We start from the raw sequence: 21,906 nt of genomic DNA, 5'->3' as shown, positions 1-21,906 counted from the left end.
CAAGTCTTGTCTTTGGTATTTTTGTGTATGTATAGCCTGCCTGTGTTGATTCACCTTGTTTTGGACTGGATGAGGAAGTTGTGTCATAATTTGCGTTTCAATTTATAATGGCTGATTCGTAAAATCATAAGATTTTAACAAAAAACCTGGCAATCTCACACAGCAGCTCTTATTTCGTACTTGAACAGAAAATCTCACTTATGTTCTATAATAAATTAATAGTGCTTCTATCAAACAATTAAACGGAAGGTATAACGTCGTGATAAAAAATATGGAATCTCCAAGGCAGTTAGATTCTGATACAATCGAGTATTGGAAGAAACAAGCTAAACATTACGAGCAGAAGTGAGTAAATCGTTCTATTTAAGATACTTTTATGTAGAGTTGATTGTATTTTAAACACACGCTTCATGTTTTAGGGCGAATGACATACAGCAAGAACTAGACGAGTATACTGAGAATTCAGCACAGCTCGAAAAAGAATTAGAGGCTTCATTGTTACAAGTTGAGAAACAGAACAGAGATTTGGAACACCAAAATCAGCGTCTAAAAAATGAAATCGATACGCTAAGGGTAAGTTGTTCGTTTCGTTAGAAATGACTTTAACTGTTCAAACTGTAATCTTTGTGTTCCTTGATAATTTTTAAAAACTCCACGATACTATTGCGAAACGGAAGATATGTGTAAGAGATATAAACTTCAAAGTAATTGGCAATGTTTGCTCATATTGCCATACATGAGATTCTTATTATGACCTAATTTGTTTTGTACATCATCATCATAACAAATGAAACTAAATTAATGTACTATTTATGTAATAATTATACATATGACATAACATAAGTTATTTAATTAATATGTAAAATTGTAATCCTTTTCTATTTTTATGAATAAATATTTAAACACATCTGTATGTTAACATATTGCTAAGGTTCATTGTGTTTCGCATCAAAAAACTCAAGGGCACAATGAGTCTATCAGTTCATCATATCTTTCAGATGTTGGTCTGATTATGTGTTGAACCTAGAACGATAGAATGACATAAGACCATAATTTAGTAACCATTATGTTGTATGTTGACATTTAATTGTGGATGTTTTTATACACTTTATATTCGCTTCACTTGTATGTTTGTCAGTGAGTAACTCCGTTTTTCAGTAGAAAGAGATCAACATACATAGAATACTGAAAGCTTTTTAGTTGATTCTATCATAAAAGCGTGTTTTTTGAACTATATTTATTATAAATTTCACTAGCAAATGAGCATGTGATCTACCTCATAGTAATTGGTCACATACCGCCCAAAGACATGTGTAATCAATCCTTACATATGTTAACTAATTAAGATTGACAGCAATGAATCCTGAGGAATTATTTGGAATGCTTCCTATAAAGGAATGTGCTTGCCACATCTTCAACCAGATCGTAGCGCTTCATATTTCTATAATGAAGCCAGAATAGCTGTTGTGGTGGCATAGTTCAAACAATAAAGGTTATACTATTTTTTAATTTAATGTTACAACATATTACAGACTAAATTGGAAAGGAGTCAGCATGAAACAAATGCATTAGAGAATGAACTACAAGCATTGAAGATAGACAAAGAGAAACAGGCAGTGTATATTAGAGAAATTGAGCAGAAGAATGATGATCTAGAGAGAGGACAGAGGTGATGTTGCCTAATTACTTATTTATTAGAATAAAAAGTATTTAGTCATGTTATGTGCAGTGCTGGACTAAGGTCATAAGTATCCCGGGGCGGAAAGTTGAATGGAGGCCTTCAATGGATTTTTTTAAAATTGATTTTACAAAATTACAAATGTGACAGACTTATTAACCCAAAAATATGTATGATTCCGGTGGTCGGTATTGTTCGGTTCTTGACAACCTTTTTTCTAGCAACTGTGTTTTGGGGCCCCTCAGGATTGGGGGCTCGGGGGCGGACCGCCTTTTCAGTCTCCCCTTTAATGTGCTAGAGGTCTTGTGTCAGTCGTCCATCCTACTCATAACTTTGAGCAGCAACAGCTTATGAACTGTTCAGTAGATTTTAGTGGTCAGTTACTTCATGATGTATAGAACTTCATGATGTGTATTAGATTAATATTTGATCTACATTTCTCAGTTAAACAGTAACAGTATTTTTATAGATTACATTTTGAAATAAAGAATCTACAGAATATCTTGGTTCCATCAGGGTATAGTACAGTGAAGGGAAACTTGGTTGAATAGGTATACAATTTGCTAATTAGAAAAAAAGCTGAACGAGGAAATTATTCAAGCAAAAACACTAATGCTTTTTGTCTCACATTGCCTTCATTAATTACTTACTTAACCAGATTTTTTGTGTGTATTCTTGTTGGTTTGATAAGAAAACTTACCTTTTATTTTGCTCCTACTGTGCTGTATTGAATAAATTAAGGCAGCTAAGTAATTGAGGGCTTCCTCATGGACTCCATGTTTGCAATAATCACCTTCTGTATAGAAATTAAAAAAAGGACTATTCATTTTGAAAATGTGCATTTTTGACTATTAAGTTTCATAATACTTCATATAATACATACATCAAAAAGTCATATGGCCCATATCAAGTTACCCAAATCAAATATTAATAAGGGAACTTTGAATTCATTCTATTCTGCATTCACCAAAATTACAACAATTACAAATGCCGTTAATTAATTATTTAGTCTGAAATGTAAACATTATCCAAATTATCCAATTAGTTCTATCTAAATTTTATGCATGATTTACTGTTACTAGGTAATAGTGTTGTGACTCATGTATTATGGTCGATGACATAAGAGTTATAACTAGTTTACACAATCTAAAATGTAAAGGGAACTGACATGATCATTTTACATGCATATGCATGTCACAATCCTAGTGTTTGTACAAGATTTTGTTATAATTCCCATATCGTGGATATTTTATGTTTGTTATTCAATATGTTTAATAAAAGTTATACTTATTTAGCATTTTTGGGAAAAGAGATCAAGGTGTACATGCATTCAGGAATAAAAAATCATTTTATTAATTATGCCAAGACATGCACAATTTCTCATACTTTTTTTCCCTTATTAACTGCAAACAATGAAATTTTCCTGCAGGCAGAAGGAAGCTACAATTAACTTATTTTTATTTACAGGGTTATATCAGAATCAGTGGCATGCATAGAAACACTACTAAATCAAGCATATGAAAGAAATGCTGTGTTAGAAAGCGAAGTGGATGAAATTGAAAATTTGAGGGTCAAATTACAAAGAGCCACAGATGAGGCGAGAGGTAATTCACACTGTTGTAAAAACTAAGTTTTTTATTTGTACATTCCCTTTATATCTAGCATGTTTTTGCTGACCCAAAGCCAAAAGACATACAACTAAAGGTAAAATTGATGCAACCATGATGTCATTGCCAAGTTGAGATAATTTAATGCAGAAGTACAGAAATGTTAATTTAAAAGAAACCCATTATTCTACACATATGTGAACAGCACTTTATTTTACTTTATTTGCTCTCACATTTACAATTCACCAGTGCTACATAGCATTTCTATAATAGGTAAACGGTAAATATAAATATATCATTACTATTACAGATCTTAAACAAGAATTGAAGGTTGTAGAACGAATTCCAACATCAAAGAAAGAAGATGTAAGTCCAAGTGAGAGTCCACAATGCAATGGACATATCACAAACAGCACTCGAACTCAAGTTGAAATAGAGACGCAGACTTCACTCACTACACCACAAAAACGTAAGTGCCGCCATAAAGTGCAGCTGATAATATCAAAATTATATAGTTACTCTGTTCCATAGATGTAAACTCGTAATTTGTATCAACCCACGTTATAACGATAAGGGCTTAAACACGATTTGATGCCACATCGACATACTATGCGACGCCGTGTCGTGATTTATTATGATGTGCGCATCGATGTACGAGAAAACCTATTCTCAAAATATCGCGAAAGTGATTTAAAAATTTATAATGAAAGGTAGTGTATGTATCAGCAAGAATAGAACACGTCTACAATAGATGCTCTATCCATGCCGTGGAAATGTACGACGCGCATCGTAAAAAATTACGACACGGCTATGTAACGTGTTACGGTGCAACAAAGTATCGTGTCTGTTTAATTTAGCCCTAAGATGGTGTATATTAGTGTGTGAGGAGTAACAGTAACCCAAGAGTTCACTCCACCAAATTACTATGAAAATGTACATGTATCATAATGTTATAAAATTACTTTGTTTATAATTAGGAGAAATAAATGGCAATGCAATGACACCATCTTCCCGAGTATCAGCTATAAACATAGTTGGTGATCTCCTTCGGAAAGTAGGGGTAAGTCATTTTCATATAGCTAAATTAAAAATTAGAATAATATTCGTTCTCACATTGGCAATAGTAGTATTTATAATGGGTTGTAATTGGCTAGAATGCTTTGATTTTTAATTATTTGTAGTAAATGGTTACAACAGTATTAATTTTTTGGCTTGTTGTATTAAATTCTCCAGATGTTAAGTAGGTACAACATTTTGTATACAATTTTCATTAAAACATTGGTGTATCAATTTCATACCTATTCCTTGCACAGCTGCCCTTATTTCACTGCTAGGGATGCCACAATACAACTTATGCATTTCATCATTATTTTAATTGATGTAAGGTAAAAGCACTAATGTTGGGGAGTGGCACTACACCAAAAGTTGACACTTTTAATGAACCATTTTCATGTCATACCTGCAAAAATTAAAAAAGCGGTTTGACTGAAAATTTTGCTTTTGCAGTCTTTAACAAAATTAAAGGTGCCAACACAATGAAAAAATAAACATGATATTCGATCACCATATTTATATTTTTCAAAATTAGCAATTCCCTTATGAAATGAAGTGTTGCAAAAAATAAAATGCTTTGAAATTCCTTAAGGTTGTTATCAAGGAGGCTGCAAAGACTCAGGTAAATTCTATAGTTTTTCTCATTTATTTTTTCTGCATTGCATAAACACAGTGTCAACTGTTAGTGTAGTGTTTTAATATTTATTATGGTATTAAATATCTTAGAATATACTAAAATGTGTCTTTATTACCAAAAATTTCCACAATTTTTTGTAGAGATTAATCTATTCTCAATTTTTTGGAACATACATACCTCTAACATTAGTATTTTCACCTTATAAGTAGTTATATATAATTATACACACTATACAATGCTTTATAAATTGTTATTTTTATGTTTTAAACATATACATTTTTACATTTTTATTGTGTTCAGTATTAGTTCAAAGGGTCTCTCTAACCCACAGGAATATTTTTTGTATTTTTTTCCTATAATATTTTTGTGTAATTTTATTCATTTATTATAACGTTGTTATTATTATATGAATTTTGTATTTATATCTTGTTACATATTTATGTATATTTTTACACTTTGTTTATATTTATATGTAATTGTAGATTTTACCTTAGTTAATGAAGTAAGCAGTGTGCCTCTGGGTGCATGAACATAAGGTGAACATTTGATTTATTTATTTTATATGTTACTATTTATTTATGTATGTATTATTATATATAGCAGCAGCTAGGATTCATTTGTTTTATTTCTTTCCAACATAGAGCACATAACTGAGACATAATTATTAACATCGACCAACCCTTAATATTTACTATGTTAGATATATTCTGTTATTTCAATATATAAATAGGTATTATAAAAACATTGCCATTGTAAATATTGAATATATTTTATTTAGGGATGCAATGGGGTTTAACTAAGGACCCATTTACTTAAATGGGTAAATTAGTAATTTATGTAGTAAGACTATAGTCACGTGAAAGTTGTATGGTAAAAGCACGGTATTTTTTGAAAGTTACGAGTAGGTTTGTAGTAATTAGTTTCCAGTAGTAGGTGTAAAGAATTGATCACGTAGAAGATTGTGTCGCATGTGTGTTGTGTGTAGTATGCATGAAATTTATTGCTTCCAGCTTGAAAGATTTCTTTGCCGTGAGTGTGGTAGAATCAAATGTTCGTGTGACATGCCCGTCGCACCGGTACAGCATAACATACCTGTGGACCATCATAACATACCTAAGGAGGCAGAAAGGGAAGTGAAATCCGCAGCTGATGATTCAGTTGAATATCGGAAACCTATTGAGCTAATCCGACAACATTCTGCGTCGGAGTACTCTAGTAACATACCACAAAAGACTAGTTCTCCTAAAAACAGATGTTCGGAACAGCCGTTCGAAAGATCTTTGAACAGCGAAAATGGAAAATTGAGAAGATCATTTGCAGTGCGCTCACGTGAAGGATTGGAGAATTTTCTAAATTTTGCCTCCATTAGGAAGGGGAATAATGACGTAAAGGCAAAGCAAATGCTAAAGCAGCAATTTTGATGATAATACAAATTCTAAATTAAATACTAATTTTATATATTTTTTTAGATTTTCAATTGTTTTATCTATAAATTTTCGAATGCAAATTGTTAAGATTTTGAAAAGTTTGTAGATACTCTTGTTAACTTTAAAGACTTAAAAAGGTGCCTACTTAGTTTTACTTGTAAATAATAATTTAAGGTTTACTTAGTTTAATGGACTGCATTGAATGTAATAGGTGATTTATTGTATACATAACATAATAGTAGAGTACATATAATGAGTACAAAATATCATTATCATTACACATTATGTATATAGATGTATGGTTGCAGCTTATTACATGCTTCCTATGTATTATATATTGTTTATTAGCGCCCGGTGATGGCTGTAACCGCACATTTTATTTATTATCACTTACTAATATTAACATCATTCATGTTGTGTAATTTTCTTCATTATAGGCTTTGGAATCAAAGTTAGCATCGTGTCGTGGTACAGTTAGACCTAAAGAACATTCACCCAATCCAACCACAGATGTGAATAAGGACTACAGGTGTGTACTCAAGAATTAGGACTCGCTTAACTATACATGTTAACGTGGGTCGCAATCACAGCGTCAGCTTATAGTATGTAATACTATATAGAATGGATTGTCAAGTATTGCTTCATGTCAACATACTCTTATTGACCCCAAATCCATATGAAGTATATACTGTGATTGAAATCACACTCTCCTAATTTACTAATATCTGTGATGGTAAGAAAATAATAGTTAAAATAATTCGTATGAACGATCATATTTTGGCCTACCCACCGGAATCGTACAATGAGATGTGGTCATAACGCCTTGCTTTGAGCACTTTTAGGATCTGTCATTCATGTAACATCTCAATCATAGAGTATTATTATATACATGTTATAGAGAGGAAACTCTACGTATTTTTTGTCTCCCCTAAAGCGCCCCTTGTGGCCTGCCCCAGAACTACTCATTGGTTTTACATACATATCTATAGATACCTATTATATATTAATTATTTATTATATGTATTAAAATTAGGTAAATTATAAGTTGTATCTCTAAAACACGAACTATAAATTACTGTTTTCCAAAGATTCACATTTGCATTATACTTTTTTCTTTCCCAATTATGATACAAGAACAAAACTACATTTACATACTTAATAAAATTTCAGAAAGATACAAAAATTTGTGACGATGTGAATCTTCGAATCACGCTCCTTTACAGTTGATGTTAAAGATACAACTTACGTGGGAGGCATCAAATATGTACAGTTGTCGCAACGGTGTCTCTCTAAAGTGCAAAAACAACTATTTAAATTAGAAACGACTAACGAAGTTGCGGACATTTGACAACAGACACATCATTGTGACGGTAAAGTGTCACTCCGTCGCCATTTTAATTTGAAACTTCCGGGGCGAGTCGTTACGTGGCGCTAGTATCTACACAAAAAGTCATTTTGTATGGAAGTGTGCCCCCCCTGATCTCAATTTATAAGTATAAATATCTGACACGGCGTTCAAGAGAGGCAACACCACGATGAGTAATTTTTTTATTACTATTGCCTTAAATATCAGTGCATCTTGTTAAAAAATTGATTGCAAATCTAAACGAACAAACAATTTTCGATGTAAATAATCCCCGAGGAATATTAAGAGGACTAAAACATTTAAACAATGGACATCTTTTGGAGAAGCCATTTTTTATGTAAATAAAACAGATATGTATGACATTGTTAACAATACGAAATTTTATCAATTTTGAATAATAATATTTTATCATTAGATAGGAATTTTTATAATTTGCTATTTAAAATGAAATTAGTATTTCTATCATGGTATCAGTAATAATAGAATAGTAGTATCTTTTTCTTGTTTTAAATAATTTAGTTTTCATGGACTTACTGCATGTTCATTGTCTACAATATTATCATTAATAAACTATTTACTAATTACTCCTATCATTCTTACCATGAGATTATTTGAGAGTTGAAATGTCTTCAGCACATATATTAACAAAAAGCTATTAATTAGTATCGTCCTTAGAAATCATTAGAAGCTTCATGATTTAAAGTTTACATTTATCATCTTATGTAGATGATAGATAAGTTATAAATGTGATAAAATAACATATTATTGTTATAGTCGAAAGAAAATATTAGCATATCCTTAAAGTGGTTATAAACAGTGAATTGTTACTGAGTATTCGCCACTTCGATAATCAAATTTAATGATATATTATGATAGAATATTCAGTTGATGCATGTTATTTTTTTTTGGCAGAGTGTGTATAAAAGCTAGAATGTTTCTAGTCAAAAGATAAAATAATGTTGCATGTGTAAAGCATTGTAACTAACTCAATATATCTATCAAATTTATTCAAAGTCAACTTTCACTGTCAGTGTGTTATATCTAACAATTTCGTGTTGTGTTGTTGCTCAATGTAAACAAGTTTTCTGCACCCTTTGAATATTGTGATAAAGTTATAAATATTTTAAACACATATTGTGCACTAGGTTTAAAATGGATGTAACTAAATAGCTTTTTAATCTGGTATTAGATTGGCGTGTATAATAATTTGTGTCTAAATGCAATACTAAAATGTAATTTTTATATGTAGGTACCTATGTTTGTCTTGCCTTAAAATATTCCCAATGTAAGATATATTTGCTAATGAACTATATTTTAGGGAGAAATTCGAGTTGTGTAGTGTAATATTTTTGTAACGTCCATTCATGTGTGTATGATATTACAATGTGCCACATTGTTTAGTAAAACATATTAATTTAGACAGAATCCCAAGGATATGGGAAAAGAACATAATAAATACATATATAAAATATCAATTGTATTTTAATTATACAAACCAAGCTTTAAATACGAATATACATAATATACTAACCTTGTGGCATAATGTAAATATCTATATTAATAAGTTAATATTAATACTTAAGATATACTAAAATATTTCCGAATGTCTAAAAAAGCAAGGGAAATATTATTTTTTTAAATAATATCAATTAACATGAATTAAATTTGATAAGTATGTAATTATAAAAATGTCTATTTGCGTGACCTACACACATACGAAATTTGAGTACCCCAGAAAGGCACAGAATTTTTATACATTAAGTTTCACCAACAAAATTGTATGTCGAAAATTGTTTGAGTGGGTGTAGTTGGCCTTCAGGTAATCATCTTAATATTAGTAAATATAATAAAATATTGCCCAGTCTGCAAATAGTTTAAGTAACTAAGCATTTATACATTCACAAGTGTGGTGACCAGACAATTTTTATTTTTGTGCGCTATTCAGTATCGAACGATAATAAAATAATTCAATGCAGTGAAATTGTGTTTTATTTATACAATTGTTATTATCAAATTTATTACATAATTTGTTTTCCTGTAAAAACATTTGAAATTACACAGGTCCATTCGACGTGTTTTGATAGTTCTATTGGTGGCTTAAAAAAATATATCAGATCCTGAAAGGATTTGCTGAATAGTTTTACCCTTAGCCTTAAAGGTGATGCCCCTTCGCTGTCCATTACCTCCACAAGAATGTTTCCTGTGAAAGTATAATTAATTTTGAAAACAATAAGTTTTTAAAATTTATTGATTGTTGTAGTATTTGATCCATGAAAACTCACCAGCGACTTTTGAAGAACGTGACACCCACAAAGTTATAACATAAAGTGGCAATGTATGTACCAAGTATATCAACTTTGCCAAAGTGTACTGTACCAGTAGAGACAAAACTCGAAACTGAAAAAAATACATTTTTTAGATGTGGTGTACATTCGTCCGTAAAAATATCTCGCAAATTAATCCCCTTATTGAGTGACGCAAAAAGTTATATTGTTATAAGTTTTGTTATGAAATATTTTTAAGAATAAAATTTTCAATTTGCAAAGCATCCTATCGCCATTTATTTTCTTCCTCTAATAATCACACACAGAAATTGAACAATATTTTATGAACGATCTCGTAGTCCTAGTGGTAGTTATTCAAAATGAAGCAACATACATATAAGTACAGACATACCATTGTGAACACGATATAATACATTAGCGTTGTGGGCAACAGCAAGAGCAGTATTGTGAATGCCACTGTGCCTACAAATAATTCTTGGTTTGTATATTCACAGGAATCAATGCCTCCCCTGAGAGGGTTGTACTTCCTTCCCACGAAAAGTCTGAGCAAAGCCGTTAGACCTGACATTTGTATATTAAATAATCTAAAAAATAAATAGGTGTACTTATGATCTACTATAACGATATCAAACAGGAAGAATTTTGAATGTGATACCATTATATAAAATGTTAACAGCTATATAGAGCATAATATTGTTTGAAAGGTTTAGTAAGGCAGTATAAGGCATTTCAAGTTATGGTTAGTCTATACGGGTAACTAGTGAAGTTTAGGTACACTTCCAGTAGGAGAACAATAGTATTTGGGATTGATAACAGGTGTCTATAGGCAGAAATGCCATTCAATTTTCAGTTCAAATATTTCCTAGTTTCCTACTTAAATTTCATAAAAAATGCTAAAAAAATAAAATTAATTTGTTTATTTCTTTTATAAATGGTAGGCTTATACAGAGACAAACCTTGCAGCATATACATATATGCAATACGAATGGAAGGTGGCTAGACATATCATATCAGATATCATTGCAGCCTGGAATGTTAGTCCCAAGTAGCCCAAGTATTGATAGATATGCAAAATTATATCAAGTTTCTCACTGGTTACATCTACAAATAGAATTAAAATTAAATAAATAAAATCAAAGTATTTGTCCATGATTATACAAAACAAAACTTCTTAACTAAATAATTAAAGATAATTTATATACAAAATATTAAATTGAAAAATCCAAATTATTGTTTTCATATCTTGGAAACAATGAGGTAAAGGTAAAAAAACACTAGGAAAGCTTTTTGCACCTAGCAATCAGCATTTCATTTTTCTTACATTTTCCAGTTTATACTATTTTTAGGATTCTCCTATATTCAGTTCATATACATTTTTTGTATCTTTCTTTATAGTTTGCCTCAAAATAAGTCATATCATACCAAGAAACATCCACCACAGTTCAACATGGTAGGAAAAGTATTTTCCTAGCATTTTATTGAAGGCATTATTTAGTTTCAGGCCAGCAGGTGCTCCCATCAACCACTTCAGCAGCGTGTGCATTAGATAAACTAATTTCTGTAATTACAAAATGTACTATTTTATTATAATTTCTTTTTTTTTATAATTTCTTCCATCATATTTTATTATTTATATACGCCCTTGCAGGCAATTTGCAATCTAGTTAAATTATAGAAACAAATAATTTAATAAAAATAATTGATTTACCTCTAACATTCCAAGGAGAAGGTTTCCTACGTATTTCTTATCATATAAAAATAGTTGTAACATGAGATACCCTAAAATAATGTCCACTAGAATTGCTAAAATCAAATTACCTTGTTTTATTGATATCTGCAAAGAAAAAAAAATACATTAAATTAAATCTAATAATAATCTTGATTTTCTAGTAAATGCTGAACATAATCACATTCACCATTTTTTGTTTGGACAAATATATATAATTTTCCATAACCAAAAATGCTTGCATAGTGTACATAATTGAATTTAATTATAAAAAGTTCTGTAACTTACTTTTTCTTTTCTTTTAAATGCACCTAAGAGCCAACTAAGTATGTTAAGATAATTGCAAATATGCTGAAGAAACATTGATGAGGTGAGCCAATCAGGATTATTTAGTGCTGGCTTGTAAGTTGTGGAGCTCACTGGCATTTTACAATCTTTTTGAATCAGCGATTGCAATTTATAAAAGTAATCATCAGAGGCACTTAATGTTTCAGAATACATGACTTTATCATGATCATACAACAGAATTATTATATCCGATTCCACAGTGTTAATTTCACAACCATTTATTATCAATTTATTTATATTGAGATGTGTTTCTTTGTTTAAAATTAAACAGTGCCTTTCAGTGCATCTCTTATTTTTTTTCTTATGTGGAGAGTCACTGCAGACTCCATGTAAAATTGTATCATTTTCGTCTGTCCCAGTTAAAATCTCATTTGCTGTAGAAAATTGTGTTACAAAAATAGTCACTAATACAGAATCTTCAGAAGTTACAACATAACCCTTGAAAAAGATGTCTCTAATATCATTAGGAAACACCGGTAACAATATTCGGATGGACGGCATGTTATATTATTTGTACCGTCTAAATCACTATATGAATATGTGAAAACATTGCAATAAATACAAATAAGATGAAGACAAAATCTTAAATTGTTATCAACTTCACAAAACTTATGTTACGCGAGGATAGGATAATATTGATAATAGCTTAATATTATTTTGGGTTCACTTAAAATACTTTGGACGATAATGACTTTAGATAAAGTATTTTCATAGAAGTTATTGTCTAGTCTTAGTATTCTTTAACTTATTTTAATTGAAATTTTCAAAATATTTATCAAAGACGTTCATGAACATGGAGTATCGTTTGACGTTTGTCATGTCAGTGTCACTTTTGTTTATTTTGAGATTTTTGAGGTTTTGGATTTTGACAGTTGTTTTTTTTTAATCGAGATGGTAGTCGCTTGCGATAACCTTGCTTGCTTGCTTGCTTTACTTACTTGCAAGTTGCTGTAAGTTGATGTCGGTAAACTTTTCTTGCCGCTATCGTTTTATTATAAAATGCATATTATAATAAAATGTTGATAACTAATTGTCCTTCTTTTTTATCTGTAATTGTTGGCTTTACCAAATACAACATCACTATTTTATAGTCACTCAATTTCGTTCTTCTTTCCGGTTATCGACGGTTTGCCGTAGCGGTGGGTCGTTGAAGATTTTTCGGTCAATGAAACGTCAACGTTAATTTCCATTGATCAACTAGTTGATCAACTAGTTAATTTCGTCAACGAGTTAACGTGTTACTAATTTCAACTTGCATCAATAATAAACGGTTTTTAACTATGCTGCAACGATCAACGCTTCTCTACTGAAGTGCGGTAAATGTTATTTTAGAAACAATTTGACGTAGTGCGTGTTATCAATATCAAGAATTGATAATTATAATTATTTATTAGGAAATAGTTCGATATGTTCTACATAATTGGAGTTTAAATTATGCTATTATACCGACAATCAAGCTCGTCTGCTACTCGTATATTATAAAAAAAAAATAACGTAAGTTTAATTCTAAACAAAATACAATTTTACGTTGAAAATAACGAAACGTTCCGTTTAACGTCGTTGACGTAACGTTGATTCGTTGAACGGTTGATTTAACTTGTTCGTTGATTCAACGACCACCGTTACAAAATACAATTTACGTTGAAAATAACGAAACGTTCCGTTCAACGTCGTTGACGTATTTAACTAGTTAATTTCTATTGGGTTAACGTTGATTCGTTGAATGTGAATCAACGGTTGATTTAACTAGTTCGTTGATTCAACGACCACCGCTAGTTTGCCGCACCAAAGAGTATAGTAACCTATGTGGCCGCACTCTTTCTAACTCATCGAATCATTCGATATGAAATTGCTTTTGGTTTGGTACAATATGAGTATAGGCATTCTGTGTACAATATTCAATCGATAAAGTGAGCCACAAACGCAAGAGCAAATTTCGTAAAAATATGATGATAAATTTGCAAGTTTTGTAAAAAATGAGATATCACTTTAAAAAAAATAATTCGAGTCGTAGAAGCTCAAAGAGAATTATTCGAGTTTAATTTAATCTTGTCTTGCTCATCGCTACTTCCGCCTGGACGTCCGCCATATTTGTATAATTATTATTGGTTGCTGGCTGATGCTGCGCTGACAGAAATACATTAACCATATTCTTGACTTTCTTTCTGGTGAACTTTAGTTATGACCACTGAAGTTAATATGTTTTAAATATTGTAGTAAATAAGTATATTGTCTGTTAAATCTTGTTCGTGAAGTTAAACGGAGCACTGAATTCACGATGTCTGCTCACGAGCAAATGAGAGCTATGTTGGACCAACTGATGGGGACAGCTCGAAATGGTAAGATTTTCCATCATTATTATTTCATGAGTCTAAATGTAGAACGATTGTATTTATAAAGTATACTTCATTAATGTGAATTTGCGATTTTTAGGCGAAACAGACAAGCACGGAGTAAAATTTTACGATGACGCGGTTTGCAAATCATTTTTACTGCAATGCTGTCCGCATGAAATCTTATCGTCTACCGTGAGTATATTTTTATTTAATAATTTTGGTATGTATGGGTTTTAATAAAATCTAATCTCTGAGATTTCACTTCTTCATTTATGGCTCAATTTATCGCCAGTGCTCGTGTTGCTTATGCTCGCGTCAAGACTGGTACGCGTAAGCAAGATGGGTAATTGGTTGATGGTAAAGGGTTTGTTATATTGCTTGCATCTCAGAGGCTGGATATTGGAGAGTTCTTTAACCATATATATTAGGATTTGTGATATTTATTATTCATTTCCCTTAGTTTTTATCATCCAGATTGATTGTTATACTGTTGACCTATATTACTTTACTGTATCCTAATATATATGAGTTACTTTCATACTGTCATATCTTGCAATTCTTTCATTAAGATACTGTAGTCACTGGTAATCTACAACGGAGTGGCATTAACTGTGGTGAAATATGCTTTTCAGAAAATGCCCAACACTAGTCTTTATTGCTCATCACAATACTTAACAGATGAGGGATAGATTGTATGAGTTAGGCTGTTCTGTAAGTACCAAGATGTATGTATAAAAACATTTATAGTTAGCTGATTGTATCCTTACTGCTAAGCAGGATTTTAATTTAACGAAACACTCGGGCTTAATTAAAATTTTAAATTGTCCATCGGTTTCTAATGCTGCTTTGGTGAGTACTTGTAAAAATTATTCGAGAAATTTAAGCAGGGTGAGAGCAATATCGCTGATTCATTCTATCGACATTGGGTACGTACCATGCTGTTTACACGGCTAGTGTATGGTGAAACATAGAATTTATGCATGTCATAATAAGTCAATTTTTTATCTTGTTGTACACGTCTTTTTAATTTATCGAAAACTGTGCTGTTTCATCAAACAAAATACATTTTTTTACTTCTAAACAGAACATTCATAAAAGATTACTATGTGTAATCTATAATCTAAATCAAAAGATCCATTTATAACACAAATTTCTCAATTGCATATTATAAATTTCCTGATTTTGTGATGCTCTGGTTTCATCATTTTGCATTCTTCTTTTTTGTGTCAGAGTAATGAAATGTAGGTAATTTTATGCCATCGAACATCTATAAAGCCAATGAATCTTAAAAGTAATCGTGTAATTGAAAGGAATTTAAAATACTATCCTGAAAAGCATAATTTTTTTACACAAATAGTTGTTGTGACTGTTTCAAACACTTGATGAAAGTTGCATTTTTTTTTTAAATTTAAAGGTCATATAATATATCTAACATACCTATAAACATTTAAGACATCTTGCTTGACAACTTTTTAAATAAAATAGATTTTGTGTAATTATAAAACATGCTGATACATAGATTAATTCAAGTGTTTGTAGCAAATCTATGTTAATTGGATATTTAGGTGTGTTTTATTTATAAATTGGATTGATGACACTTCTAGTTAGGAAAGAAGGGGTGGTACTGCTAAGATTTGTAAGTATATTGGTTTATAATATGTTTACTGGCTGGCGACCCTCGGCCAGGGTGAGCAGTGTTGGTGTAATTTGTATGTATTCTAAACAACAATTTTCAATTAAACTTTGTTACAATGGGGTTGAATTTAATTAATAACTATATAATGGGATGTAATAAATTTTTAATGTTCGGGTGAAACTTACCCTTGTTAATGCTTACTTTGATGTGTAAATATTTATATATTTTAAATTTAACATGAAATGGGGGAAAATAATATTTATTTATCTTTCCTGTGATGTTGTCATAGCTGTTTTGTTTTATGCAAGGAAAAAATATCTGTCAAAGTAAATAAATTTGGTGTTTGTGTCTTGGTGAGTTAAATTTTAACAACTATGGATAGACAGAACAAAACAATATTATTATTAAAATTTGAATTTTTAAAGTCTTACTTATTTATGTTTTGATCACAATATAGTGTTTTTTAAACAATATTTACAAAATTGATTTTTATGCAGCAATTTTTTAATACAAGCAATCTCTTCAGTATGTATGTATATTACTATCATTTTGGTTGTCATTTTAATTGCAGCGTATGGACTTAGGTGAGTGTCCCAAAATACATGATCTGGCCCTACGAGCGGATTATGAGTTAGCATCGAAAACCAAAGACTATTTCTATGATATAGATGTGAGTATATATTGTTTACAGACTATTCTTTATTTAAGGAAATATGATTGGTGAATCTACTAGATTTAGAGAACCAAGTAAACAGTGGTTTTTAATGACCTTAGATAATAATGTGTAAGGTTCCCCTGTCGAACCACAACTAGTTCAAGGATGCACTACTTAACAGGGAATTTAAGTTACTGACAGAGATAAGAAGAGGCTAGTGTAAGATACTGGAAATAATCCATATGGTTGTTTATAGGTTGTGTATGAGGTACCTTAACACCTCTTAGCTTTTGCCTGTCAAATATAGATTTGGCTGTATCATTAATAACTTCGTAATAGATTTCCAATACAAACAACATTTAATACAGTAGGAGTATAGAACTATATAAAAGTTGCAAATATTGTCTTTATGAAATTGACTAACATATTTGTATGTTATAAAGGCTACAGAACATTTAGAGGCATTTATAGCTGATTGTGACCGAAGGACAACAGCCGCTAAACAGCGTCTTGCGGAAACCCAGGAGGAACTGTCCGCTGAAGTGACAGAGAAAGCTAATGCTGTGCATGAATTGGCAGAACAGATTGGTCAGAAGCTAGCTCGTGCTGAAGCTCTCGGCGAGGAGGGTATGGTTGAAGAAAGTGTTAAATTGATGGGAGAGGTAAATATACTATGATGCGATACTTTTTCACATTCCAATTCCATCCTGTTTTACTATTGCAAAGAATACATAGACCCCTAGATTGAAATTACTTTTATATTGTTTATTAAAATTATCACATATCCATGGAATCAAATCAGAAACATTGTACACATTGGTATAAGGTTTTTTTTTTTTAAACATAAATGGTTGTGTTATGTCACCTAGTTACACTGCCATAACACAATCAAATATTTGGTTTTGGGAATATACAATACACAAATTATTATAATAATTACATTGAAATTATTAAACTTTTTCTTATGCTTTCAGATTGATGAATTGCGTAAGAAGAAAGCTGTAGCCGAACAAGAGTATCGTAACTCTATGCCAGCTTCGTCATACCAACAGCAAAAATTGCGCGTCTGTGAAGTGTGTTCCGCTTATTTAGGTATCCATGACAATGATAGACGATTAGCTGACCACTTCGGCGGGAAGTTACATTTAGGTTTCATTACCATTCGGGAGAAACTTGCTGAATTGAAGGTAATTTAGTTTTCATTTCGTGTATTTTAAATTAGTGTGTAATATGTTTGGTAGGATTGCGTATTATTTGTTATTGTTCAGTGCCATTAAGCATATAAAAGTGGAATACAATTTTTTTTTATGTAAAAGAATAATAGAGCCGAAAGAATAAGTAATAAGGCTGAATTTTCAATATTAATATGGTTTACATCGAGTAATTCAGTTGATAAGTTATATAACCTATTTACTACTTTATTTTTTATCTTTTTAAATGTTATGTTAAAATGAAAGAGGGTAACAAATTTGATAGAGGTAAATAGGTTAGTTAAAAGGATTTTAGTTAAAAGGATAATTTCAGGACGATCTGGTGATTGGTATGAACTAGTTTTTTATCCCTTATTTTCATTTATGTTGTTTTAATATTGATGATGTTTCTTTTAAAAGATGAAAAAAAATTAAACATCTCGTATCACATTATGTGGGGGTTTTTAAGAAAATTGTGGTGTTGGTCAGAAATAAAATTGAATAAGTAAAGTCCGCGCCAAAGTTCTAGTCAGTCCTGAGGGTGCCTACAATTTGCTATATTCGGAGCAGACTAGCAGTTTGACGCGGACTCTACCCGTTTTATAAAAACGTTAAACGTTACAACGTACTTGTCAGAAAACCGTGGAGAAGCGTCGCGAGGAGCGCGGCGCGTCGGAGCGCGAGCGCAGCGGCGGGCGGCGGCACTACGTGGGCGGGCGCGAGCTGGACCGCCGCGCGCGCCGCCACCGCGAGACGCCGCGCGACCGCGACCGCGACCGCGCGCGCTCCAAGGAGCAGGACCGCGAGCGCGGCAAGGAGCGCGAGCGCGACCGCGAGCGGGAGCGCGAGCGCGACAGGAAGTTAGTGCTCCGTTCAAACTTAACTTACTCTCGTCATAGATAAGTATAGATATCGCACCGCCTTGTAATTGAAGGAAGCCATTAAGTGGCTTAAATGGCTGACAATGTGTCGGCGATTTAATGGCTGTCATGGTGTAATTTACGCGGAACAATGCCGACATATAGTACAATGGTAGTCAAGTGGTGCAAAAAAGGAAATCGAAGAAAAAGTGCAGAGAAATATCGTTTTATTCATAAATGCTCTAAAAACTACATTTTTTAGTATTTTTCAAACACGAAAATAGATGACGGTGACAATTTCAATTGTCAAAACTGGATACATTTTCTTGTTAGGAGTGAGTAATCTTTACTTATCTATGACCATTTATGACAACTTACGCCCGTTATTCATAAACAATCTATTCGTTTTTTACCTACCATACATCGAAATTTGAATATTTTATGAGCATTGGCACTGGTGGTAAAGAACCATGACCAATGTACCAACGAGTTTCGCGGTCACGCCTAAAGCGCGCAAATTGGATAAAATTTACGTTTGTTAGTTCGTTGGTTTATTTACGTGAACAGATGTCTGGGGTCACTTTAGATTAGATATTTGTTGGTTATTGACTTTGTGTCTGTTGCATTGATTCCCTTGAAATATTCGATCGCTCGATCGAAGCTGAAATGATGAAGCTTGAAATGTTTATCCACATGGTATTCTAAAGTGGCAGGGTTTGTAACAAATACAATAGTATATTTATGAGCTCCATATATGTTTCTATAAATTTCATTTTGTAATTTAACACAAATATTAATGTGAACTTAATAACTCGATTATTGCCATTCAATTCAATACATTTCATATAGCCTAATATTTCGATTAATATGCATTAAAAATATTTTTGTTTATCAGGCGTAGTCGTTCGCGGAGCAAGAGCAAGCGCGAGGGGTCTCGCGAGCGGTCGCGGGGTCGTGAGCGGGAGCGCGAGCGCGAGTCGCGCCGCAGCCGCTCCAACCGCTCCGGCTCGCGCGAGAGACGCCGTGACTGATGTACTAACACACACGAGGAACCACGACTACAAAGCGTGTCAACGTACGTACGCACGTGAGAAGTTATACTTCTTTGGCGTATTTTTTTGCGTTCAAACATATTTTACACTGACAAAATGACCAATAGACGAAAGTTAATCCTAAAAATAAATTATACGCTGCGCCCAACTGTGTTTTATGCTGAAATATACTATGATCTGTTTTTCCAAATACCCTAGAAGAAGTATAACTTTTAAAACATGCAACAACCAAGTCGAGCTAGGTGAGGTGTCCTTGAGCTAAGATGACGTCACATTACATCTTAGCACTTGGTTACATGCTGTTCCGCAGCAGTAAGTAACCTTAAAATTCTATATCATACTAATATAATATTATACAACTACCTCTAGTCTGTGTGTATATTTCAGAGGTAATCTCGACACTACTGGACCGATTCTAATCATTCTTTCACTGTTAGAAATCTACATTATTCAAGGATATTACGTCTAATATATAATAATATCCGCGTTATACCGCGAAGCCGAGTTAGAATATAATATATGCGAAGTAGTTGACCAGTATAAATAATTATATTGTACTTGTGTAAGGTAGTCTGCTGCAAATAATGCAAGCAAGTTTTGTATGTATTATAAATACCTAAAAGCTCCCAGTCTTAATCCTTTAGACTACACACACTGAAAGTAAATTTAATGTTGTGCTGTATAATTACTATATAAAAATGAATGAATGACATTAAATAGTTAGTAAATAACTGTTTTGAATCAGACTTACTGTTAGGATGCTTTTTAAAATAATACTTTTGTGATCTGTTGTCTAATCAAAAATCAATTAACTTTTGGCAATGATATTTATTATAATTTTTCATTTGGACAAGTGCCAAAATGGTGGATTTTTAATGTAGTAGAATTTAAAATATAGAAATATGGTATAGTAGGCGCTTACTGAGGAATTATAAAGAAAAGTCGTATTGTTTAAAATATTAGCTAGCAGTTTATTACTTTAGTTACAAGATAGTATATATGGTACAAAATTCTGCTGTATGCATGATCATAAATCGTCTGATCATCTTGGTACCAAAAGTCAAGTATCTAAATTTTAAAATCGAATATAGTACCGAAAACGCGTCTTACTAAGAGACTTATTATTCCTATCGGGTGTTTTGTGTTTATTTTTCATTTTCTAAAAAGCAAAGTTAATTTAGTATTTGCAGGTTTAGTATGATTTTGGTTTGAGACTGGTTTTATTTATACATTTGTAAGAATTAATTAAAAGCTTAGTTGTTCTATATACATAGTTAAAGGTGAACTGTGGAATGTCATTGCACATTATATTAAGGTTATATTTAAGTGATGCCCAATAGTTCATTTTATAAGACATGTGCAAATGTAAAATAATATTATGTTACTTCATAAATAAATATTATATTGATAGCATTACAAAACAGGCATTTATTTGGGGTCAAATAATATTGTAATAACAATAAATACCGAACGGTACATTTAGAAAAGTACGAGAAAATTTATCACATATGATTCCTATTTCCTGATGATTGATGATTGGTAATATTTTATTGATAATATACAGGAATTGACTCAGTTGTTCATTTCTTTTGTACCAGTGTTCGTGTATAAATTTATTACTATGATTATTTTACAGTGCACAAACTGCCACAAAATTATTGCCTGTTTGGTAATATCATTACAGATCTATTATTCGTTTGTGTTGAGTTTAACAATTAATAAACCGAATGTCGACACGTCTCATTTATATTAAAGCACATGTAAACCATGAACTTTTTGTTAAATAAAATATTCAAACAAGACTAAGGTATTTTTCTTCTAAACTTTATTTGACAATGTGATCATTTGACTCTTCCAGACCTTGATGAGTTTAGGTTTTAATGATAGAATGTGTAGACGGTTTTGCATTTCATAGTATTAAATCGAGGAAACTGGTAGCAGCGTCGGTCAACGAAATTACTTCCTAATGCCCAACACATACACCAAACTACGTACATTAGACAGCGCCAAACTACGTACATTAGACAGCGGTGGTAGCTGTTAAATCTGC

General features: G+C 31.8%; 3 protein-coding genes across 5 annotated transcripts; 2 read left to right on the top strand and 1 right to left on the bottom strand.

The window, feature by feature from the left end:
* Positions 1–33: 33 nt before the first annotated feature.
* Positions 34–7,281, top strand: nudE (Nuclear distribution protein nudE). Of its 2 annotated transcripts, XM_073075879.1 has the most exons (8): positions 34–345; positions 420–573; positions 1,533–1,669; positions 3,146–3,282; positions 3,596–3,754; positions 4,263–4,345; positions 5,986–6,360; positions 6,840–7,281. In XM_073075879.1, the coding sequence occupies exons 1-8, from the start codon at positions 272–274 to the stop codon at positions 6,948–6,950; spliced, it is 1,230 nt and encodes a 409-aa protein (XP_072931980.1). In that variant the 5' UTR covers positions 34–271; the 3' UTR covers positions 6,951–7,281. The 2 variants fall into 2 exon arrangements, with proteins under 2 accessions (XP_072931980.1, XP_072931979.1); XM_073075878.1 differs by lacking the exon at positions 5,986–6,360 and having other exon boundaries at positions 37–345.
* Positions 7,282–8,663: 1,382 nt separating this feature from the next.
* Positions 8,664–13,043, bottom strand: PIG-Q (phosphatidylinositol glycan anchor biosynthesis class Q). Its single transcript, XM_073075873.1, has 7 exons — positions 12,068–13,043; positions 11,762–11,887; positions 11,476–11,611; positions 11,010–11,154; positions 10,445–10,637; positions 10,051–10,165; positions 8,664–9,968 (listed from the first exon to the last, which is right to left on the bottom strand). Exons 1-7 carry the CDS (start codon positions 12,626–12,628, stop codon positions 9,787–9,789), a joined length of 1,458 nt encoding a protein of 485 aa, XP_072931974.1. The 5' UTR covers positions 12,629–13,043; the 3' UTR covers positions 8,664–9,786.
* Positions 13,044–14,190: 1,147 nt separating this feature from the next.
* On the top strand, positions 14,191–21,658 carry LOC140744316 (putative RNA-binding protein Luc7-like 1). Of its 2 annotated transcripts, XM_073075876.1 has the most exons (8): positions 14,420–14,466; positions 14,561–14,655; positions 15,096–15,174; positions 16,671–16,769; positions 17,198–17,416; positions 17,729–17,941; positions 18,581–18,804; positions 19,700–21,658. In XM_073075876.1, exons 3-8 carry the CDS (start codon positions 15,142–15,144, stop codon positions 19,833–19,835), a joined length of 924 nt encoding a protein of 307 aa, XP_072931977.1. In that variant the 5' UTR covers positions 14,420–14,466; positions 14,561–14,655; positions 15,096–15,141; the 3' UTR covers positions 19,836–21,658. The 2 variants fall into 2 exon arrangements, with proteins under 2 accessions (XP_072931976.1, XP_072931977.1); XM_073075875.1 differs by lacking the exon at positions 15,096–15,174 and having other exon boundaries at positions 14,191–14,466.
* Positions 21,659–21,906: the final 248 nt, after the last annotated feature.

Source organism: Epargyreus clarus, unplaced genomic scaffold, assembly GCF_041222505.1.
Source record: "Epargyreus clarus isolate Ecla_fem2 unplaced genomic scaffold, WU_Ecla_fem_2.2 ptg000008l, whole genome shotgun sequence".
Taxonomy (NCBI): Eukaryota; Metazoa; Arthropoda; class Insecta; order Lepidoptera; family Hesperiidae; genus Epargyreus; species Epargyreus clarus.
The sequence above is the reverse complement of the archived record's forward strand: the minus strand, read 5'-3'. Positions and strand labels throughout refer to the sequence as shown.